Source organism: Nanorana parkeri, unplaced genomic scaffold, assembly GCF_000935625.1.
Source record: "Nanorana parkeri isolate BGI_ZX_2015 unplaced genomic scaffold, ASM93562v1 scaffold325, whole genome shotgun sequence".
NCBI lineage: Eukaryota > Metazoa > Chordata > Amphibia > Anura > Dicroglossidae > Nanorana > Nanorana parkeri.
Genome location: NW_017306593.1, coordinates 16,054 through 38,646, shown reverse-complemented (window position 1 = coordinate 38,646; position 22,593 = coordinate 16,054). Strand labels below are relative to the sequence as shown.

Genomic DNA, 22,593 nt, shown 5'->3' with positions numbered 1-22,593 from the left:
GAAGGGGGGGGGTGGGGGGGGGGGGGGGCGAGACATCTTTTGTCTGCCACATACAATGCTGTTTTAACACCTCTCTTAATAACAACCCCTAGACTCCAATTATGCAAATGCATTCAACACATGGTTGCATCTAACAGATTATGTGGATTGGAGCAACATTCACCATATTTATTCCCAGATAATTTTTGTACAAGTCTTTCTGAATTGAGAGAGCTGGTCGTATGACCACTGAAACGTCTTCAAGAAAAATACAGCAAGTCCAGTTGCCTTGACTTATTTTTTACAGATAATTAGTTCTTTTAGCCACATGATTCAAACAGAAGTAATGCAAGTCTACTCTTTACATCAGCACTAATTTTTCTGCACTTTCGGTAGAAGTGGAATCACAATGTGATGCAGAATGTTATGGTATAGACACCCTACCACACTAAAGTAACGTGGAGCGCGTGGCCAAGTACTACAACTCATTGTAATGTATGTTGTGGTGTGGTTTACTGCATTGGAAAATATATGCTGCATATCCATTCCGTTGCATTGGCAACCCATGTATTTGAATGGGCTGCCTTAATGCAACACATATTAACATGTGAAATAGATAACATGCATTAATGCAACACATCAAACAGAAAAGTGTGAATGATAGTGAGTGAAATAGCAAAGTGTGAATGTAGGCCTACATAAGCAGTGACAAGATCACAATACAGGGCAGAGAAACTACCCACATGTAGGGGTGCTATCAGGGGCGTAACTAGAAATCACAGGGCCCCATAGCAAAATTTTGTATGGGGCCCCGTGATTTCTAGTTATACCCCTTGCAGAGCCCACTTGAGAACCCACACAGCCCACCTGAGAGTGACCCTGCAGAGCCCACCATAGACTCTCTATGGTGGGCTCTGCAGGGTCAGCCTCAGGTGGGCTGGTCGCACTCCTTACCTGTCCGCCTCTTCTTCCTCTACGCTCGCTGATCAGGCTGACAGTGGCTGCATGTATCCACATGTAATAGTACATGGAACTGTGGTTGGGGACAGATGATTACGCCGGACACAGACAGATTGCTGGGATTCCTGCCCCAAGTATCCCATGCTCAGCTGCAGTTTCTCCTTCAGGTCCTCCTCTGCTGATTGACAGGAGGCAGTAGGTGGGTGCCCTTAAATTGGGTGCCCTTCAATTGCAATTTAAAATATCCAATAGCAGGCTGGCTATTGTTTCCAGCTGCTGATGGGATACTTGACACTGGTGTTCTATCAATCCCTCGGACTCAAGTGCGAGGGATTGGTAGAACACTGGTGTTCTATCAAAGATTGTGACTGGGTTGAAATGTGTGACTGGTCACACATTTTAACGTAATCACGCCCATTTTTTCCTGGGTTAAAATACGTGACCGGCAAAAGGTGAAGCATTCCAAGCTTTGTCAACTGTTTCAGGGCAGATCGTCATCGCAGACGGTATGTGCAGGAGAACCGATCTGCCCTGGAACAGCTGATCGGTCCTGAAATGTCACATCTATCCGAATTTGTGAGTGGGATCTGACATTTCAAAGTCGGATAGAAGTGACATTTCAGGACCGATCAGCTGTTACAGGGCAGATCTGTTATCCTGCACATACAATCTGCGATGCCGATCTACCCTGGAACAGCTGAGAAAGCTTGGAATGCTACACCTTTTGCCGGTCACATATTTTAACCCTGGAAAAAATGGGCGTGATTACGTTAAAATATGTGAAAACACGGTCACACATTCCACCGCCGAAAAAGTGGCCGGGTTTATGTTAAAATGTGTGACCACGTCACTGGTCACACATTCTAACGCAGTCTCAAACTTTGATCTAACACTGGCAGAAGAGGGAAAACGGGGCGGAGAGAGGATGAGGAATGCAGTCACCACAGTCTCTCCTCCCCGCTGGTGCCGACTGCAGTGGTCTGTGTCTCAGCTACCTCTGCCAATACAGGCGGGGATTGAAAGGGACACAGACCACTGCAGCCAGCCCCAGCGGGGAGGAGAACGGAGAAGCAGAGTGGCATTGAGGGATTCAACTAATCGATAATGAGAATCATTGGCAATGATTCTCATTATGGATTGTTTCAGCCCTACTTTGAAGGACAATCCCTATTCAATATATGGCTTTTGCAAGAGCACTGGTGGGCAAATATGGAATTCAGGGGCCGGTCTGTCCAATCCAGGAGTTTCCATTGACAACAACCAGAGAAAAAAAAATGGAAAAAAAGTCAGGTGCCAGCTGTAACTTTTAGGAGCATCAGCGACCTAGCTCCTGGGATTGCTCCAGGCCTGGTGTTTGCCCTGTGTATAAATGCAATGTGGTAGAATGTAAAAAGGTGTGTGCAATGCATGATTTCATGGATTAGCAGAAGTCAGGAAAGTATTCACGATCAGGCATTCTCACGTCACCGGCCGCATAAAAAGCCATGCAATCAGTATTTTCATATAGAAGTCAGAATGACCTGGTCAGATATGTCAGGCATATGCTCAGTCTACAGGGAGTGAGTGTCATTGCAGAGCTGTAAGCCTGTCCGTGCAAACACAGATGTCAGGTAAATTCATCTCACCGGCCAGGATGAAAGAGCCCACGCAGGAGGTGAAGCCGGACAGGAAGGAGTTGAAGGGGAAGGTGCCCACCAGCAGGCAGTACAGGAACTGCATGGCTCCGGTCAGCAGGATGTACAGTAGATAGGCGTCCAGCAGCTTAAGCCTCTGCGGTGTGGAGCTGACATACTCCTCCAAGAAGCGGGACACCACGGACAAAACTGACACCGACATGACTGCAGGAGACCGGAGCCGGGCACAGAGATGCCGGAAGCTGAAAACCGGAAACACCGCTCCTGACAGACGTGGCGGCCTTACAGAGCACCGTACGTCACATTCCCCGGCCGGAAGAGACTGGGACTCGTCACCCGTAGGCAGACGGACTGAACTACACTTCCCGTCATGCTTTCAGTCACAGCTTATGATTGATTGGCTTACGGAGCCTACGTGACTGTTTCCCCTTTATTGACGTATGTGTGTGTATGTGTTTTTTTTGTAGCAGGTTTTTTTTCACTGTTTCACTGTGATCTCCCTAAATGTAAATGTCTCACTATTGGTAGGTTTGCATAGAGTAAAACTTGCAAAATAGTTTACAAAAGAGTCTATCAATAAATAAAAACCTAAAACACTGTTTAGATGACCTATCCTGCTTGTAATAGGTGACTATGCTATTTTACTATGTAAAACAACCAGCCAACCAGAATTCAATGTGACATTAAAAAAGATAGACTGGTGATTGGTCCACAGTCTATTTACTTTATAAATAAAGTTTGTTAAAAAAAAAAAGCTAGTCTAGCGAGAGAAGATGACTTACACTGTGAGTCACATCACTGCTGTCAATCGAAAGAGGAGGCTTTCCTGCAGACTTTGGGCTGCCTGTGCATCTGTCATGCCTCTTAATGCAGGGAGGGAGACTCCATCAGACACAGCAAGAGAATGGAGTCACCCTCAGAACGGAAGTCCCAGCCAGCACTAAGAAGACAGAAGATTTTAAAGAAACGGCTGCACAAAGAGAAGAAACACACATAGGTTATATAGCTGTATTGATTTTATTTAAAAACAAACTGTGAGAGTTTATTATCATTGTTTAAACAGCCCCGATGCTGGCGACGTACACTGTACGTTGTCAGTCACGAAGGGGTTAAATAGCACAATCCTACTCAATTCTGAATTTTGGTAAATTAATAGTAAGAATAGCGCTATCTTGTGTTACAAAACGTTTAGGGGTTTATTTATAAAGAATTTGCAGAACCATTAGCCTCTCAAATCTCTATGGACATTAATTGTTTGCAAATACAGGAAAAAAACAACATTCTTAGTATATGTGTGTGAAGGTTCTCATACATCCGGGTCATGGTATATCTGTAAAAAATAAGTCAAGGTAACTGGACTAACGTCTTCAAGAAAAATACTGCAAGTCCTAGTGCAGTATTACACTACATTTGACCTGACAAGAAAATATACTAAGAACACTTGTTTTTGCCTTTTTTTGCACAGATCAAATGTTCGCAGAGATGTGGAGGGCGAATGGCTCTGCAAATTATTTATAAGTAGACCCCTTAGTGTAGAAGCAGGAGCAAGCAGACACAATGTTCAAATGGATAGACATTGTACAGTACAAGCAAGATACTTTTTTTCAATATGATTGTGTACAGGAGGAAACTTTTCACTTATTGCACTATGCTGCAGATAATCTGATCAGAAATATCAGGTGCAGCATCTAGTAGAAAAATCATAATTTAGCTATGCCTTGGTTTCTAACATGTTTGCGATATGCATACTTTGTGGTAGGTTAAAGGTCTTAAAGTTTAAACCCTGACAACGGACATTGCCTATTTTCTCCTTTTTGGTCTGTTGATACAAGTGAAAGTGTTTTGTTATATCAGCTTCATAAGTGCAAACAAAACCTGTTGATCCTGGCAGAAATCTTTTCAGCTGATAAATTCCTGTGTGTCATGTGTGCGCTTCATTCAGTTACATTGTTCCTGGTTATCGCTGAGGATTACTGAACCCCCCATCTATATTGTAGTCTAGAGGAGGTGTCTGTAGTCCTGTCCTAGTGTGACAATCATGGCTCCCTCCATAGATACAGTAGAGTGAGTGAGTGTTGTCACTCATGAGGGTACAGCTGGCTCTGCCTCTAGATAGGCAGAGCCAGCTTTCAGTCACGCAGAGGGGCGGATCCCGGCACAATTGTCGTGATCCGCTTCAGCTGCGGCATCTCAGTATACCGCGAGCAGTGGCTTGTGGTATACGCGTTGTATCAGTATACCGCGAGCTACAGCTCACGGTATACTGAGCCTAGGGTGACGTGAGGACGCTAGTTTGTGTCCTCCCGTTAACCTAAGGAGAACTATGGGGAAAAGCCTTAACCCCATAGTTCTCCTTTAATGGCAGAATCACCAGCTGAAAATAAAGGAAAAAAGCTTGTAAATAATGCAACCACTTCATCTAAGGACTGGTAATCTACGATATATTACAGTTTTTGTCCTTGGGTTTAGATCAGCCTTTCTCAACCAAGGAGCCGTGACGTGTGCATTCTGACTTTCTCAGGGACGCCTCAAAATTTTCATAAAATGTCATGCCTCTGATGTGAAGAAGGCTCCTGATGTGAAAGAGGGGAATTCTGATGTGAAGGGGGGCTGTAATGTTAAGGGGACACTCATGTGAAGGGGCTGTAATGTTAAGGGGACTCTGATGTGAAGGGGCTGTAATGTTAAGGGGACTCTGATGTAAAGGAATCCAACTTTTTTTGCGTGTTTTTGCTTGGGGGTGTCCCCTTCTTAAAACCCATACCAGACCCATATCTCATATAAGGCTCTAGTATGGATTTTGACTGGACCACATGTCGTTTTTTACATTTACGGTTTTTACATTTTAGACTTGGGTGCCTCGAGAAATTCATACTTTTAAAGGGTACTGTGATTAAAAAACAGTTGAGAAACGCTGCTTTAGATACACTTTAACTTTTGTGAAGGACACGATTTCTCTTATGTCCCTTGGTATTTTCTCCCTAGGTATCATAGGGCCTTGTCCTGGCATTGCTGGGAGGAACTCCCAAACACAATTTAGTAGACATGTGCGATTCGTTTCGTTCCGAAAAGAAATTCGGACGAAATTTCGGACATTCGGATGTATCCGGACTTCGAATTACAGCTATAACGAATGCAAACGAATCCGAATTTCCGTTTACGAAAATTCGTTAGTGGTAGTCTGGACGAAATTTCGTTTGTTGGACGGAAACAATTTTCCCCTCAAATGTCACTTTGCTGCAACGAACAAACGATCGGACAAATGAAACGAAAACTAAACGAACGTTCGTACAGACTACCGCTAACGAATTTCGTCCGAATTCCAAAACGAATTGATTTTCGGACCCGGATCCCGAAAAACTAAATAATGCAAAATCCGAATCAAAACAAAACTAAACACATTTTTTGCTGGTGCGCATGTCTACAATTTAGCATCCATGCTATCTTTATATTTATATTCATAGGAATGCTGCAACACGATACAAGAACTTATGAAGAGTGGAGCAAACAGAATCTGGAGCAGCTGTCCATGGCAACGAATCAGCTTCTAGCTTTCATTTTCAAGCGTAATTGAACACAATGAAGAGAAAGCTGATTGGTTACTACTCCAGATTCTGTCTGCTCCAGTTTTGATGCATCCCCCTTTCTCCTTTAATTTTTCAACAACCTGAAAAAAGTTATCTTTCTGCTCCACTATGAACATGATTGTTTGAGACTGGGACAGAAACCAGAAGAGAGTTGCAGCATGCACTCAAATAGCATGAAAAGGACCAAAGGAGTAAATATATGTAAAGAAAAGTGGACCACACTTGAGCTTAAGTGTTTTCAGGTGATTTGGACGCATTTTTATTTTGCGCATTTTCAGAAGGTTTTGTTTTAGCCAATGAAAAGCTAGTTACTACAAAGGGGAGATGGTTGTTAGGTGCAAGATGGCTTGAAAAACAGGCCAGTGCCATAGCATCATTAGTCTTCGAAATGTTGAATGGCAGAGGGCCAGGCTTAGTGCCAGCTTGGAATGAAGTCAAGGCTTTGCGTACAGTCATGTGAAAAAGAAAGTGCACCCTCTTTAAATTCTATGGTATTAAGTACCTGAACATAATAAAAAAAATCATCTGGTCCTTAGCAGATCTAAAAAATTAGGTAAATACAACCTCAGATGAACAACAACACATGCCATTTTTTTTGAACTGGATGAAATCCACAAAGCACCCCAAGATGCAATCAAAAATACACACACCTCTTGTACTTAGACAGTGTTTATTCTGGATGTTTAGCTTTAAAGGAGAACTATGGGGTTAAGGATTCTCCCCATAGTTCTCCTTAGGGTAACGGGAGGACACAAACTAGCGTCCTCCCGTCACCCTAGGCTCAGTATACAGCGAGCTGTAGCTCGCGGTATACTGAGACGCCGCAGCTGAAGCGGATCCCGACAATTGTGCCGGGATCCGCCCAGCTGCGTGACTGCCAGCTGGCTCTGCCTATCTAGAGGCAGAGCCAGCTGTACCCGCCCCCTCCCCCGTCCGTTTCGCCAGTCAGCGCTATCGGAGCGGGGAGGGGGGAATCCAGCCCCTCCCCTGTCACGGGGGAGAGCCGTGACAGGATTGAGAGGTGAGCGAACGCCGGTATGTGTTCGCTCACTTCCCGATCTACTGAGCCGACCTGTGACAGTCTCATTGTCACAGGTCGGCTAGAACCATGAGGTGAGTGAAAAACACTCACCTCATAGTTCTCCTTTAAGTTCTACTTCCTAAGTTGGGAAACAGAATGGATATAAATATATTGTTTTGATTTTATTATAGTGAACTATGGGGAAAATAAGAAATTGCAGATATGATACATCTTGTCAATAGTATTAGTACAACAATGTTTCTTTTTTTGAGTTCTCTGTGTAACATAGCTTTATTTTCTGTTGATTCTGCCAGTAGATCAGTTGTTTTTTCACTTCCTGTGGCAGACTGAGCTGTCCAGCAAACGGTACAGTTACAGAAAGTCCCAGTTAGTTTCCCGGCGCGCGTGAGCGGGAAATCCCCGCTATTTGAAAAGAGGCAGAGATGCCCGTTAATATACAAGCGATCCGCCGGCTATAGAGCCGGCGGATACCCCGTCTTTTATATTTTACCAAAAAAGTGGGTAATATTAGTTGTTTTATAGCATAATGTAAAAAAAAACTTTTTTTTCTCAAAATTTTCAGTAATTTCTCCTGAATATAGTAAAAAATAAAACCCGCAGTGGTGATTAAATACCACCAAAAGAAAGCTCCATCTGTCCCCAAAAAATGGTATAAAATTAATTTCAGTACAGCGTTGCATGACAGAATAAATGTCAGTCAAAGTACTGCAGCGCTGAACACTGAAAAATGGCCTGGCCAGGTAGGGGATCTAAACACCTGGTCTTCAAGCAGTTAAAGAAGGCCTCAGAGAGAGAAGAAACTGGCAGGATCAACTTGTATTTATTAAACATTTACACCAAAATAAAAAAAACTTACCCAACTACATTTATAAGGAAACTATGGAGCCATTGACACAACTTTAGCATTTGGGTTTAAATTAATATTTATTATTTTTATTTGTAATAAGATTTATGAAAACAGTATCTGCTGAGGTAACCAGATTCCAGGCGCCCAATTCTGTTGATGTCAAGCAAGGTAGATCCCATCTGTAGGATATGATTAACCACTTGCCGTCTGCCCATTGTTAATAAACGGGCGGACGGCAACCTCTTCCCAGGTTGGTGGATGTATCTGCACGTCTTTCTTTTTCTGCTCGCGCATGCCCCCTACCGTGCGCGAGCAGGAACCCACTGTGCATGTAAGCAGCCTGTACCGGCTGTTACATACAAGCGCTCGGGCTGCCCTAGAGCCGTCCGATCGATTGTATGACAACAGTTCCCCCTCCCAAACAATATCAGACCATTTAGGTCTGGTAGAAATGTTAGGTGGGACCAATTTAAAAAAAAAAAAAAACTGTGTTGGGTTCCTCCTAAGAGTCATACAGATCTGGTAGGAGTATTTAGGAGGGACCCCATGAAACAAAAACAACAACAAAAAGTGTGTGGGGTTCCCCCTAAAAGTCATACCAGGCCTTAAGATCTGGTAGCAATATTAAGGAGGAACCCCATGTACGGCACTATGTATCAGGACATTTTGACAAGAAGTGTGTGGGGTTCCCCCTTAAAGTCATACCAGGCCTGGTAGAAATTTTAAGGAGGAACCCCACCCCCAAATATGGGGGGTAAAAAACATGGGGACCCCCCTAAAATTCCATACCAGACCCTTGATCCGAGCATAGGCCTGGCAGGGCCGGAAAGGGGGGGGGGGCGAGCGCCCCTCCCCCCCTCCCACACCATGCCACATGCCCTCGGCACTGGGAGGGTCAAAAAAATGGATCAACCGACATGATCCAGGGTCAATCATGGCGTCCATCGTTGTCTACGACGACGACAAAATAAAAATAAAGCAATAAAAAATAAAGAGTAATAATAATAAATAAAAATAAAAAAAACCCGCCGTCCTGTCCGCTCCCGCCGCATAATGGGTTTTATCGTATATTCGGACATATAGTAATTCATTCATTTTACATGTAGTCTAGGTTTTGGGTTCTGTACATATTATGTACTATGGATCATTTAACCCATTCATGTTAGCAGGGGATAATTGTAAATCTAGTGCTGCAGTGTATTCTATATGTACAGTACATATTCCAAATACACTGCAGCAATCGATTCTTGTTGTTCACACAAAACGTCCCACTTAAGCCCAGGCCCTCACTTACTGGTGCCTGCTCGATCGCTGATGCTTCACAATGTGCTGAACGATTTTCCTTACACGTGAGGAAGTCGCGTCACTGCTGCTCCTGTTTGGCGGCGCTCCAGGTGGAGTCCTCTGGGCAGTCGCCGGCCACCTAAATTAGGACCCCACCTGGAGTGCCGCCCACCGGAGCAGCAGTGATGCGATGCTCGGCACGGCAAGTAAAGAAAAAAAAATCATAGCGCAAGCTTTGGCACTATGTATCAGGGCATTTTGACAAGCACAAGTACGTGTCAAAATGACCTGTATCGGTCCCAATACCGATGCTAGTATCGGCATTGGGACATCCCTAATGATAATTATAAATCTATTGATGCCGTGTATTGGGTGTGTGTACTCCCGTCTCACTTACTGGTGGCTGTCCAATCGAGGTGCCTCACGATTTTCCTCACACGTGAGTCTGCGGTAGGCGGAGAGCAGCGTCGCGTAACTGCTACTCCGGTGGAAGGCGCTCCAGGTGGGGTCCTAATGTAGGTGGCCGGCGACTGCCTAGAGGACCCCAACACGCACGGTACGGAAGGTAAAGAAAAAAAAAACATAGTGCAAGTATCGGCGCTATGTATTGGGGCATTTTCACAAGTACTTGTGAAAATGCACTGTATCGGTCCGGATACTGATGCTAGTATCAGTATTGGGACATCCCTACTCATTAGGGTTATTGTTAAAGGAATCCTAAATATATAAAAACAATCTCCTTTTGTGAGCAAAGGTAAATGTTGATTGTTTTTGAGGAACAATCGAATAGACGACACATATATGATTGTGGTATAATCGCCAGCGAAGGGAGATGTCCAGTTCCGAGGGCCTGATTCTGTTAATAAACTTGATTGGTCCGCTTCCATGTTTAAGCCGAGCATACACCGGTATATTTTCGTATGAACTTTCATAAGAAAAATCTCATGAGAACATTGGATAATGCCATGAGAGACTTGACAAATGTTGTTCAACATTTTGCTTGCATTTGACATTCGATTTTGGAAATGATTGGGATTTCTTTATTGAAAACCACATTCGCAATAACAATTTTGTTCATTTAAGAGAAATGTTCCATCCTGCTACTTCAATTTTTTTCATCATTGCGCATGGCCAGCTGTACAGATCCTATCATGTTTGGTGTCTATTTACCCGACGTGACCGCGCTTTTTATATTTTACCAAAAATATGGGTAATAAATGGGTGTGGTTACTGAGGGTGTGGCCACTGAGGGGTGTGGTCACTGAGGGGCGCTGTAAAGCTTTCTCGCACAGGGCGCCTAAAGGCCTAAGGCCGGCCCTGCCTACGGAAAAGGGTAGAACCTGATTTTGGACATATAAACTCCAATGGCTAAAATTAGAGATCCTTATCCTTATGTTTATTTACCACTGTTCTTAGAAATAATGATTTTTTTAAAGTTTAGCAGAGATTTGAATCACTGAAAGAGGGGGATTTATCAAATCTCAGGTAACCCCACTGCAAGGGTGAATAAAAAAATTGCTTAAGATGTGAATGGCCACCATTGAAAATAATAGAATTCTTCATGTTGCATTATATCAGACGTCAAAATGCTCACCCAACCCTGTGTGAACAGGGTTGGGTGAACATGGAATGGAGAAGACCGGATCCATCAGAGTGAAGCAGTGACAGTATCTTTCCCTGGCCTCACGATGATACAGCACTATGTCATGATGTAAGAAGGAGTAATGGGGAGGTCTCCTCCTTCAGAAACTTGAGTAACTTTCATCCCCTCCCACATCCACTTCACGCCATTCCCAGCCAGCCCCCTTTCCATTCATGATCATAATACACAACGAGCGCTGACCTACAGGTGGACGTTCCCTGCCTACATAGACACACCCTCTCGCGTGGTTGTACCGCCCTATCTCCGCCCCTCCTTATTATACTGACTTGCTCAGACCCCGCCCTCCTGTCAGCTGAACGCTCTTTCCCCGCCCACTGCTGTTACATTTGCCCTTATTTCCAGGTGATCGTCCGCTTACCTCGTTGTGTAATGCCAGGAGTACAAGAGACGGATCCTGTCATGGGCGAGGAGCTGGAAGAACAGTAAGTACACACAATGCATCCTTCTCTCATAACTAGACACGGCGGCTGGCTGCGATCAGTCACGGGCAGGGTGGGTGAGTTAGGCCTTTGTTACACAACAAGATCGATCAAAACAAGCAGCTCAAATCACACAGCGGAAACGTTATTAGCACTCTTTGGTAGCTTACCCGGACTGGAATCCTCGTTGAAGAGTTGCTGTTGTCATTGTGTGAATCGGTTCTGCTTTGATGGTGAACAAAGTCAGTGAAAAGTGAACTGTCAACGCATATAGAGAAGTGTCAGGTACAACAATCAGGGGAGTATGTTCTCCTATGACTAGAATCCTGTACAATCAGATGCTTGTATTTCTGCTTCTGTTACCATAGTCAGCTACAGGTGGTTCTAGAAGGGGATAAGACTAACATTTAAATATCTTTGTCTTGTGATCAGCAATATGTTAATCCTGCTTGTCTCAAAGTAGCATTAAAGTCTTTTTTTTGGGGGGGGGGGGGGGGGTTTTTTCTTTTTGGCATATATCTACTGCTAGTAAGCCCCAACATTTAAAAAAAAAAAAAAAGTTGGCAAATACCAACAAACTTACCTGTGTCAGTGCCGCTCGCTCCTGGCTCCCGAACGTTGTGAAGGCAGGTGAAGTGTGGCAGATGCATGCACAGTCTAGCGGAGGGGAGAGGTGGAGAGCGGCACAGAAGCTGAATAGATGCAACCAGACAGCCAGGAGCGTGCATGTCGGACAGACACCGTGAGCCCTTACGAAGTACTGATGGGGTGGTCATAATAATCTGGCCACTCAGTGTATGTAATATAGGACCTGGAATTGATGATGCCATTGCAATCATGGTAAAAAATGGCTGTCATACCAATTCTCCGTCTTCAGGCTGGTGACACCACAGCCGCTGTGCTGCACCGGGCAGAGGGGGCCAATGCAAAGACAAGGCAAACAGATGTAGTTCACACCTGTCCCCTGCCTTGTGTGGAGCTGCAATAAAATGATACAAGCATCCAACACATTCACAAAGCACCACAAGAACGGTAACACCACAAGAACGGTAACACAAGCAATGTGGTGCAAACCCAGACGTAGGCCCAGTTTACACCTGAGAGTTTTGTCCCATGAATCCTGAAATGCAACAACACACAAGATGAAGAATCCCATTATTCTCAGCATGTCTGTTCACACATGTGTTGTTGTAGGGCAAGGCACAATTCTTCCCTCTCACACCATTGCTGCAGCACTATTCCCTTCACTGACACCACAAATGGGGCATTATATAGTGAATTTCTGTAGGTGAAGTAAAAAAAATCAATAGTTGATACCCCTAAAGCTGGCCTAAGATACTATACAATCGGATTCTACAATCTGTATACAATCTCCTTTCAGATTTACCAAAATTCTGTAATATGAGGACCTACTTAAACAATCTATTCAGTTTTGATCAGATGAGGCTTGCACAACTTAATTGTTGGTAGATCCAAGGAATATTGTACAAAAAGAATGATCAGCCCTAGTCACTAGGGTGTGGTGCTGGGATTGTGCTTTACTGTCTTTTAGTATATAATAATAAAATATATTAATATATACCAAAACCCTTACCAGGAAGTGAGGATTTGAGGACATCTATATGAAGACGCTCATTTGACATGAGACAACACCGTGCATTGAACACAATAATGATTTAGCATGTCATGGCCGTGCACATTCTGCTCAATTGGGAAGTGCTTAGTAATTACTAAACATTTGTAGGACAAATGCAAATACCTCTATGATCTGTCATTTGTAGTAACTTCCTATATTTTTATTTATTTTGTATTACTGTGCACCTGTAGTAGGATTTGTAAAGCAGCCCCACTGAACCCTATTTGTTTTTTGCTTTTTTCAACGGTCCTCTACCCTAATCCTGATATTAGTTTAGACATTTATGTTAGGCACTTGTGTCTCTAAATAACTAGGTATGTGTGCAAAGGTTGCAACTTTTCCACTTGCCCCCCCCCCGCATTTCATGGCAGAGCAGAAGCAGAAAGAAATTGTCCCCATAACACATTTGTCAGTCATTATGATGTAGTAGAGGGGGTGGGCAGAGATGCATGGTTGGTTGGTAAATCTGCAGGCGTTGCTTTTTTATTGTCTTTCATTTTCCTCTCTGTTCCTTTTTTAGGTGTATTTGACTAGAGTCAGAACACCTAAGGTATTCATTCTCACTCTTCTGCATGTTTGTGTGTAACCAGCATTAAATTGGGCAGGTGGAAATAGTCTTTAGTTACAGTAACCCTGTAATGAGAAATGCAACAGCTGCCATTGCTGACCTACTTGTGAGAATGCTAGTCATCTGGCTGTTGCACTTAAACCCTGACTTCAATGCTTTCTGAGTGGTGGAAGAAGTAGGTAAATCAGAAAAAAAGTAATTCATCCTTATCTCGTTATAGATCAGTGACTGAACGAGAAAAAAAATGCTCAATTTCCCCATCCATGCTAATTGGCAGTCCCATCCTCCAGACTATTGCATTCAGCGGGTGTGCTGCTGTCAGAATACCAGCGAGACTGCAGCTGATTGGTTGAAAATTTTCAGACCAGCCTCTTCAAAACATTTGAAAAATTTACTTTTGTCAAACAGAGGGGTACCGACTAGTGCACAAAGTACAACGAACCATACCAGCTAAAAAGAATCCATCTTCCACTGATCTGACATCAGTAAATGGAAATCCGGTTGATTGCTATGTTTTACCGTGGCTTGCTCATCAGCACCACTACACCTTATTGCTTGGCCAATAAGACCATGACTTTGTTGTTCAGTGTTATAAACTTGATGAATATGATGGGCTTGATGAATGGACGTGATGGACTTTTGATGAAACAGTTTGTTAGCCTGGGTGATCCCAATGCCATAGTTTAATGTGACACTAAAGTCAGAAGGTATATCTTAAAAATGCATTTAATAGTTAGGATACCTAACTAGTAACAAAAATGTATCTTATTTGTGTATCACTCGGCTGTAGGTCCTCAAATCATCTCTGAATTGGTGCTGACACTGTCCTTCCTTCTGGAGGGTGGCTACTTTTGTTCCCCATGGCCCCTGTGTAGTCACCGCTCCAAGCTCACTCCTGTGATAGACTACAATCGCAATAGAAATTAAACTACTACGAAACATGAGATTGTAGTCCATCACACACAGGGACCATGGGGAACAAAAGTAGCCACCCTCCAGAAGGAAGGACAGTGGCGGCACCAATTCAGTGATGATTTGAGTGAGTGATACACAAATAAGGTACCTGAATGCGCAGGTGTGAACCTAGCCAAAAAATGCAATCTGTGACCGCGTGGCAATTGTGTGCGAAACCGTGCAGATTGCCGAGCTGTCACGGAGTCGCCCACCACAGCCGATCACGTTGGCGGTGCCATTATTTTCTAATGGCACCCTAGTCGCACCAGGTGGATTGCACAGTTTCCCACCTCGATTTCGCCCGTGCAATTGAACACGATTGCAGCTAAAGAAAGCGGTGTGTTGCAAAACAAGTTACATGTACCTTTTTTCAGTGATTACCATGCGGATGTAACCCCATTGAAATTAATGGGGCCGTGTGGCAACTGCTGTGTACACCTGAACACAATCCTGCGGTCCCGGGACGCGCGTCTCGGGTTCGTTTAGATCTGAACCTAGCCTTAAGATTTAACTCCTGAGTTTAATGTCAAAAAGAAATGTTCTTTAGCATTATACATTTTAATGTGTTGCTCGTTTCTTCAGACAAAAGGCCTTCTGTTTAAAATGTCATAGCCGTAATCAGAGGTACACCAAAAAAAAATTGTCAGACCGAAACCGAAAAAATTGTTTCTAACGTTTTCAATTTTTTTTTCAAATATTCAATTTATTTATTTGTATTAAATATTTTTATTTTTTACTTTACTGTTGGGTGTCCTGGGGAAATATTGGCGGTCTAAACAGACCCCTGATATTTCCATTTTAAAATAGAAAAAGAGATTGAGTCTCTGAGTCCTCAATCTCTTTTTCTGTGTCCCCTATTATAAATGAACAGAAATCCTCTATACTGAGTGTTCCTGTTCATTCATAACTTGTGGAGATAGTAGATTTACCATATCCACAATCATGAATAAACAGAAGGTGATGTAGATCACTTCCCATTCATTCATAATTGGGGATATAGTACACATACCATGTCCTCAATTATTTACAAACACTCAGCGATCACTGACTGCTTGTCCCCGCTCTCCATCCTGACACGCTGTCACAGGAGGCTGAGCGACCGGTAGGGGGAGGAGATCTCAATCTGACAGCTGACTCCTCCTCCGTACCGCTGGCCAGCCACCTGTAACAGCAGTCACCGCTTCTCTCCCGATCTGTCACAGGATGCTGAGCGCTGCTCGGCCTCCTGTGACAGTTTCTCTCCTCCCTGCTGGGACACAAAGCAGCGCCCAGCGAGGAGGAGAGAAACTAAGAATGCACCACTATTTCGGACAAACAAATGTCATCTTCAGCATTTTCATAAAAGTGCCATTTTCGGTCGATACATTTCGGCGGCCGAAATATCGGTGCATCCCTAGCCATAATAGTGTGGCTGCTGCTTATTTCCACTACCGTGGCCTCTCCATCTCTGTCATGTCCATATGTAAGTGTAGGCATAGTATATAGCTGGATCTAATAGATGTTTACATGAGCTGCTGGTCTTTATAGCATTACAGGAATTGGATGCTGCCGCAGTTATCATTTCCAGCATGTGTTGAATAGTATATTGTATAGATTTTCTGGCATACAATATCTTTATAACTGACTCTGCACTTGATGTCAGTCACTTTCTGTTTAAGGCCTAAGAAAGAAAAGCTAAGAAAGCTTGTGGAGAGACGATTGTTCTACTGTGTCCATTCTGAGGCCCTGCATACTTGTCTAAAATTTCTCTTATAATGGTGGTTGCTTTTGTGTAATGCTAAACATTGTCCTTATGTATTAATTGTAAATTATTTTATTTATTCATGACACAGGTCTCATTGGTTAACTGGGTGGATACCATCTTGGTGCCCTACATCCATGTCCAAATTAAAGACCGTGGAATCCAGGATACTTCAGTGTAAGAGCAGTATTTTGTTTTATATTTAAATGTAGGAATTTCTGTGTGTATGACATATATAGTTTATTTTACATTATTTAAATTATCATTGATTCACACCGAGTCATCACCTTTTGATGTGTGTATATATAACATATATAGAAATAAGTAAGGCAGTAAAATAGCTATACACAATTCCTTGCGTTGGATAAATTCAAAGATTATTTTTGATTGTTTGTCGAGCGATATTTTACGTCCCCATTGAACGTAGCACTGCATTATGGCATAGGACCTTCGGTGCCCTGTCTTAAAACTTTATTAGTCTGAGAGGAGGAGGGATGGAGGCTAAAATGAAACTAGATTTTGTAACATCATTTATGTTGGTAATAACTTTGTATTAAAGGTAGACATCATGGAATTTCAGGTGTGGCTAAATTAAGGTCATGTTATTTTTAAAAAAAAAAAAAAAAACGTTCTAAAGGTGTCTGTGAATGGGCGTTTCATACGTTGCAAACTACACAGGAGTTTCAGGTAGGATGAAAGAAGTTTGTCAGTGGGGGTCAGGTTGATGATGGGCATAACCTTTTGAGTTGAATGAGGAGATATACAGAGGTGCTGCGTTGTGGAGGATGTGGAGTCAGTAATAACTCATAGAAAGGGGAAGGAAAGGTATGGCAGATGCCTATCTTTGAAGCCACAAGATCATCTGTGGGATTTGACAGAAGCAGAACAAATGGGAATTTATCCCTTCTTTTTCCATGTAAAAGTTAATGATAGGAGCTCAGTCATTTTTTTTAAATTCCATTTTGCTTTCTGGTTTAACGTGAAACTCAGGGCAGAAATCATACAATTGCCCAGCTACATCTTCCCAGCTGATAACAATTATGCAGGTTTTGTCTAGGGAATGATCTAAAACAGAGGCTACTCTAAAGTTGTTTGGAAGCCGGACCCTCTTATTTCACATACTACATTGGTTCGACATTGTACATGATGAAGTCAGCAGGAGGGGTGGCAACAAAACCAGTGGGTGACAAGCTAGTCGAGGGAACAGTTTTCAAAACCGGAGCCTGCAGAGAGGAAGACTGGTGCTCTGCCTTAGATCATCCCCTAGAAAAACAAACATTATATTCTTTATCAGCTGGGATGGAGTCTAATCTTAATTGTTCGATTTGTTCCTGGAGTTGGACCTTTAAATATAAACTATTGTTATGCACATGGCTGAGTGTCTTAAAATATCTGTACAGAGTTTGTTTGCTTGGGTTTCTTTTAGGATATTGCTTTCATCCCACAATCAAAAAACGTACATGTGAACACCTTAATGTGTATTACAGTCATTGGGACATTACACTGTAGCTCTTGGCTGCAAAGGCTGGTCTAAATGGTGTCATAAAAAGGATTATAAATAAATATGTACAAGTCACCCCATGGAAATTATTGCCTTTTATTGAAGATATTTCAAACATGAGCTCTTCATCCAAACCTACAGGTAAAAGGTGATATACTTGAACAAACACACAAGTAAAAATGGCATTTTCAATAATTTAACAAAAATGTCAATAGATGTCTATCTTTAGGCACTGTGTAAATGGAGTTCTATTTACCTGTTCATATGTGTTGAAAGCATCAACAATTTCTATGACTGTATTTTTTAATGATTTTTCTGTCATTTGGTGTTTTTTTTGGTGGTTAGCTGTCTATATCCTTTGCATATTAAAGTGACACTAAACTTAGAAGTCTAATCTTAAAAATACATTCAGGTATCACTTGGCTGTAGATCCTCAAATCATCTTTGTATTCATGCTGACACTGTCCTTCCTTCTATAGGGTGGCTACTTTTGGTCCCTGTGTGTGTTGTAAAGTAGCCACTGCTCAAGCTCACTCGTGACAGACTACAACCTCATGTTTAGTTTACTAATTTGTATTGAGATTGTAGTCCATCACGGGAGGGAGCTTGCAGAGGTGACTACTTTACAACACACACAGGGCCCATGGGGAACAAAAGTAGCCACCCTCCAGAAGGAAGGACAGTGTCAGCACCAATTCAGAGATGATTTGAGGATCTACAGCCAAGTGATACACAAATTAGATACATTTTTGTTAATAGTTAAAGGTGAATTATGAGGTGAGTGAAAATCATTCATCCTCATAGTTTGAGCTGACGTGTGACAATGAAACTGTGACACGTCGGCTCAACAGATCGGGAAGTGAGCGAACACATACCGTCGCTCACTAACTTCTCAATCATAACCCTGCAGAGAGCTGTGACTGTCACTCACAGCTCCCCGCAGGGATCCCCCTCCCCCTGTCCGATCCTCCAGCGCTGACTCGAGGAATGGACGGGGGAGGAGGCGGGTACAGCTGGCTCTGCCTCTAGATAGGCAGAGCCCGCTGTCATTCACGCAGCTGGGTGGATCTCGTCCATCCCGGCTGCAGCGGTTTCAGTATATCGTGAGCTGTAGCTCGCGATATACTGAGCTTTGGGTGATGGGAGGACGCTAGTATATGTCCTCCCGTGATCCTTAAGAGAACTATGTGGAAAAACACTTACCCCATAGTTCTCTTTTAAGGTACTTGAATGTATTTTTAAGATTTAACTCCTGAGTCTAGTGTCACTTTAATGACAGTCAGCCATAACCTGTTAATAGAAGAGGCAAATAGTTATAATGTGGGCCAGTATAGCATGGTCAAAGTCCACTAATATCAGGATCTGGAGTACTCGTCAGTAGAGCATAGTGATTTAAGCAGCTAGATTCTAGGATCTAACCGAGTGTGGTGCTTTTGAACACTACATGCCTGTGTTCTATGGATGTAGCACAGGGTGTAGGTACAGAACAGTGTGGGGGGGCCTAATCCCGTAGCTTTAGAATACAATTGTGTGGTCTGAGGAATTTGTTACTTGTTTGGTTAATGAAACTGCACTATAATAAAGACTGTTTGAAGTAAATTTCATGAGCAGCTAATCTTCACTGTGGGTGCCTTTTCCGGACTTGCATGTTTTTGCAGATACTGTACTTTGGACTGTGTGACTTCTGTGAATGTACTGTTTTATTTGCAAGGCATGCGTTGCCACAGATTAGCACCCAGCTGATTGCTTTGATACTTTTCTGTCCATTAACTGCAATCTTAGACTTACGCAAAGTGCATTATGCACAAATATTGTGCCATGTGAGAGATTTTTTAAGCATTAGAGTCAAGGGTTGTCGAGTGTTTACAACGTTTATTTCTCAGAGTTGATTGTAACCTCTCAAGTAGGAGAACATAATGCTCCAGTACGGTTTCATAATCTTAAAGGGGTTCTGGGAATGCCCTTCTTCACACAACAATGGAGGTGCAGGCTGTGGTCTCCCCTTCACTTCCTGTCTAATAGCCACAACAGGAAGTTAGAGGAAAACCCGCCAAAACTGAAGATGGGGGTAGGCAGCAGGGTAACCAGAACTAGCGTGAGGATTTCCCATCTATTTCCAAAAAATGTGGGATTTTCTTTTACTTTCAGTAATAACAGTATCCAGGACACATAAAGAGTGAATCTTCCTAACGGGGACACAGCCAGCAATGAAAACCTGACATGGGGTTTAAATCCCTCTTCTTCATTCTATCCAAAACTAAAAAAAAAAAAATGTTTTGGCTTCAGTTTCATGTTAGTTATATTGTGTGTTTCAAAGGGGCAGATATTAGTGATGATCCTTAGCTGAAGACAGGAGGCAGTTAGTGTGGAAGCTAGGGATGCACGAAATTTCGGCCACCGAAACATATCGGACGCAAATAGCACTTTTGGCAAAATGCTGAGAGTACCATCTTTCCTCCGAAATAGCGGTGCATGCCTGGTTTCTCTACTCCCCGCCAGGCGCTGCTCTATGTCCCCCCTGACACAGCGCAGGGTCCAGCAGGGAGGAGAGAAACTGTAAGAGGAGTGCGGGGAGGAGTGCGCTGTGAGCGGCCGGCATGTCACAGGAGGCCGGCCTCTCCTCCCGCACCTCCCTGCTTGGCCTGTAAAAAATCAGGATCTAGAGCGGCGGTGTGCGGGCGGAGACACTTGTCACAGGAGACTGAGGCGGCAGGGTGGGGGAGGAGTCAGCTGTCAAAATAGACAGAGCTTTCCTGCCCGTACTGCCTGCTCTGCATCCTGTGACAGCGTGTCCGGATGGAGAGCGGGTACAAGCAGTCAACGATTAGTGATCGCTGACTGTTTGTAAATAATTGAGGACATAGCATGTTTACTGTGTCCCCAATTATGAATGAATGGGAGTGATCTACATCACTTGCTGTTCACTCATGCTTGTAGATATAGTGAACATACTATCTCCACAAGTTGTGAATGAACAGGGACACTCAGTAGAGAGGCTTCCTGTTCATTTTAACAGGGACCGCAGAATAAGAGATTGAGGGCTCTGTGTCCTCAATCTTTTTCTATTTTAAAAGGGAAATATCAGGGGTCTGTTTAGACCTCTGATATTTTACTGAAGCCCCTGACCGTAAAGGTAAAATCTATAAAAATATTTATTGGGAAAAAAAATATATAAAAGTTTTTAGAAAAATAAAAATTAAATGTTTTAAAAAAATTTAAAAAGTTTTCAGCCTGACATTTCTTTTTATTATTTTTGGTTTTGGTGCGCCTGTAGTGAAGACAAAAATAAATCAAAGCCAAATACAGTGATTGGTGTGCCAGGCAATGAAGCAGGTATAGGTGGACAAAAAGACAAACCCATTAGCCAACTTCATTTTACTTTTTAAGCAGAAGAAAAACACAAAGGAAGTAACAGCAGTCAGATATTCAGGTGCAAAGTGTAGAAAGAAGTAGAAAGAGTAGTAGGAGTAGAAAGAATTGAACATGTTTTGCATACAGATGATACTGATATCCAAACTGTGAATAAGCTGATCACGACCAACTTATACATTAAGTGCACTTTGCTTATTCAAAGTGCTACTATACAGTTTTCAAAAACATTTTGTTGAGGAAATTGAAGTAATCTTAATAAGACCCAATTCCTCACAATCTTCTACTGCAGGGCTCGACAAATCCCAGGTCGCCCTGCGACTAGAAATTGCGTCCTGGCGCCTGGGCATTTATGGTTTGGGCTGTATTGTCACAGTAAGTACTATATCAGCCAGATCTAATCTTATTTTATTAAACTATTATAATTGGCATGGAATGGAAATGAGTCATTGGGCATATCTAGGCTTGCATGATGACCTCACAATAGGTTCAGTAAGGTTTAGTAGGTATTTAGTAGGTCATTTAGACAACCTGATATTCCAGTTATTTAAATGTAGGCATATTGTATTTGGATTGCTTGAAATGGAAAATGCAGTTCATTTAAACAACACCTTTTTGACATTATTATTTTGGCTGCTACTAAATTAAATAGAAGAATCCCTTTAACAATGTTGGGAATCCCTATCTTTTTTGGTCATTTGGTACTGTAGTAATAATTGGCTCTTAGGGCAGGGGTGGACCTGAGCTTGTCATCATGAACCTGGCTGTACTACCTAATGAAACCCCCCTTCGTTAGGGCTTCAAAAACCAAATAGATATCAGTTAAACCCAGCGGTGTATTTAGGCAAGACGAAACTCGGCACCCCCTATCTAGATTTGTCCCACCCCCTCCTGTTCAAGACATTTTGCGTAACCTGTCAGTCGCTGGACACAGCTTCTGACAGGTTGCGCTATTAGCGCTGCAGGGAAGCCGGGTTCTCGGGTGGGCTGTAAAGGATCTCTGGTGGGCTCTGCAGGGTCTCAAGCTGAAACCGCCAAAGACCATGTACACCCCACCATATACCTTGCACAGGCCACCTGAGTCTGTGCAAACCCCACCAGAGACCTTGCACAGCCCACCATATATCCTGCATATAGACTCTAAGGTGGATCGTGCAGGATCTATGATGGGCTGCACAGGATCCCTGTGCACGTGCTGCTCCTCTTACCTGCAGCTCCCCAGCCTGCTTCCAGGACATGTCGCTTCTTCCTCCAGCCGCTGAAGCTTTTTCCTCCAGCCGCCGAAGCTTTTTCCTCCAGCCGCCGAAGCTTTTTCCTCCAGCCGCCGAAGCTTCTTCCTCCAGCCGCCGAAGCTTCTTCCTCCAGCCGCCAAAGCTTCTTCCTCCAGCCGCCGAAGCTTCTTCCTCCAG

The 22,593-nt window shown here is 43.2% G+C and overlaps 2 protein-coding genes across 2 annotated transcripts in view; one reads left to right on the top strand and one right to left on the bottom strand.

The window, feature by feature from the left end:
- The window catches only part of DAD1 (defender against cell death 1), a 3,819-nt gene extending 937 nt beyond the window's left edge, over positions 1-2,882 (bottom strand). The window contains exon 1 of the mRNA XM_018558206.1: positions 2,565-2,882. Within this exon, the coding sequence (XP_018413708.1) occupies positions 2,565-2,775 (211 nt within the window). The 5' untranslated portion in view covers positions 2,776-2,882. The remainder of the gene's footprint in view (positions 1-2,564) is intronic.
- The window catches only part of LOC108788421 (protein ABHD4-like), a 27,199-nt gene continuing 7,379 nt past the window's right edge, over positions 2,774-22,593 (top strand). Inside the window, exons 1-4 of the mRNA XM_018558185.1 lie at positions 2,774-2,867; positions 11,291-11,418; positions 13,572-13,601; positions 16,406-16,491. Of these exons, the coding sequence (XP_018413687.1) occupies positions 2,774-2,867; positions 11,291-11,418; positions 13,572-13,601; positions 16,406-16,491 (338 nt within the window). The remainder of the gene's footprint in view (positions 2,868-11,290; positions 11,419-13,571; positions 13,602-16,405; positions 16,492-22,593) is intronic.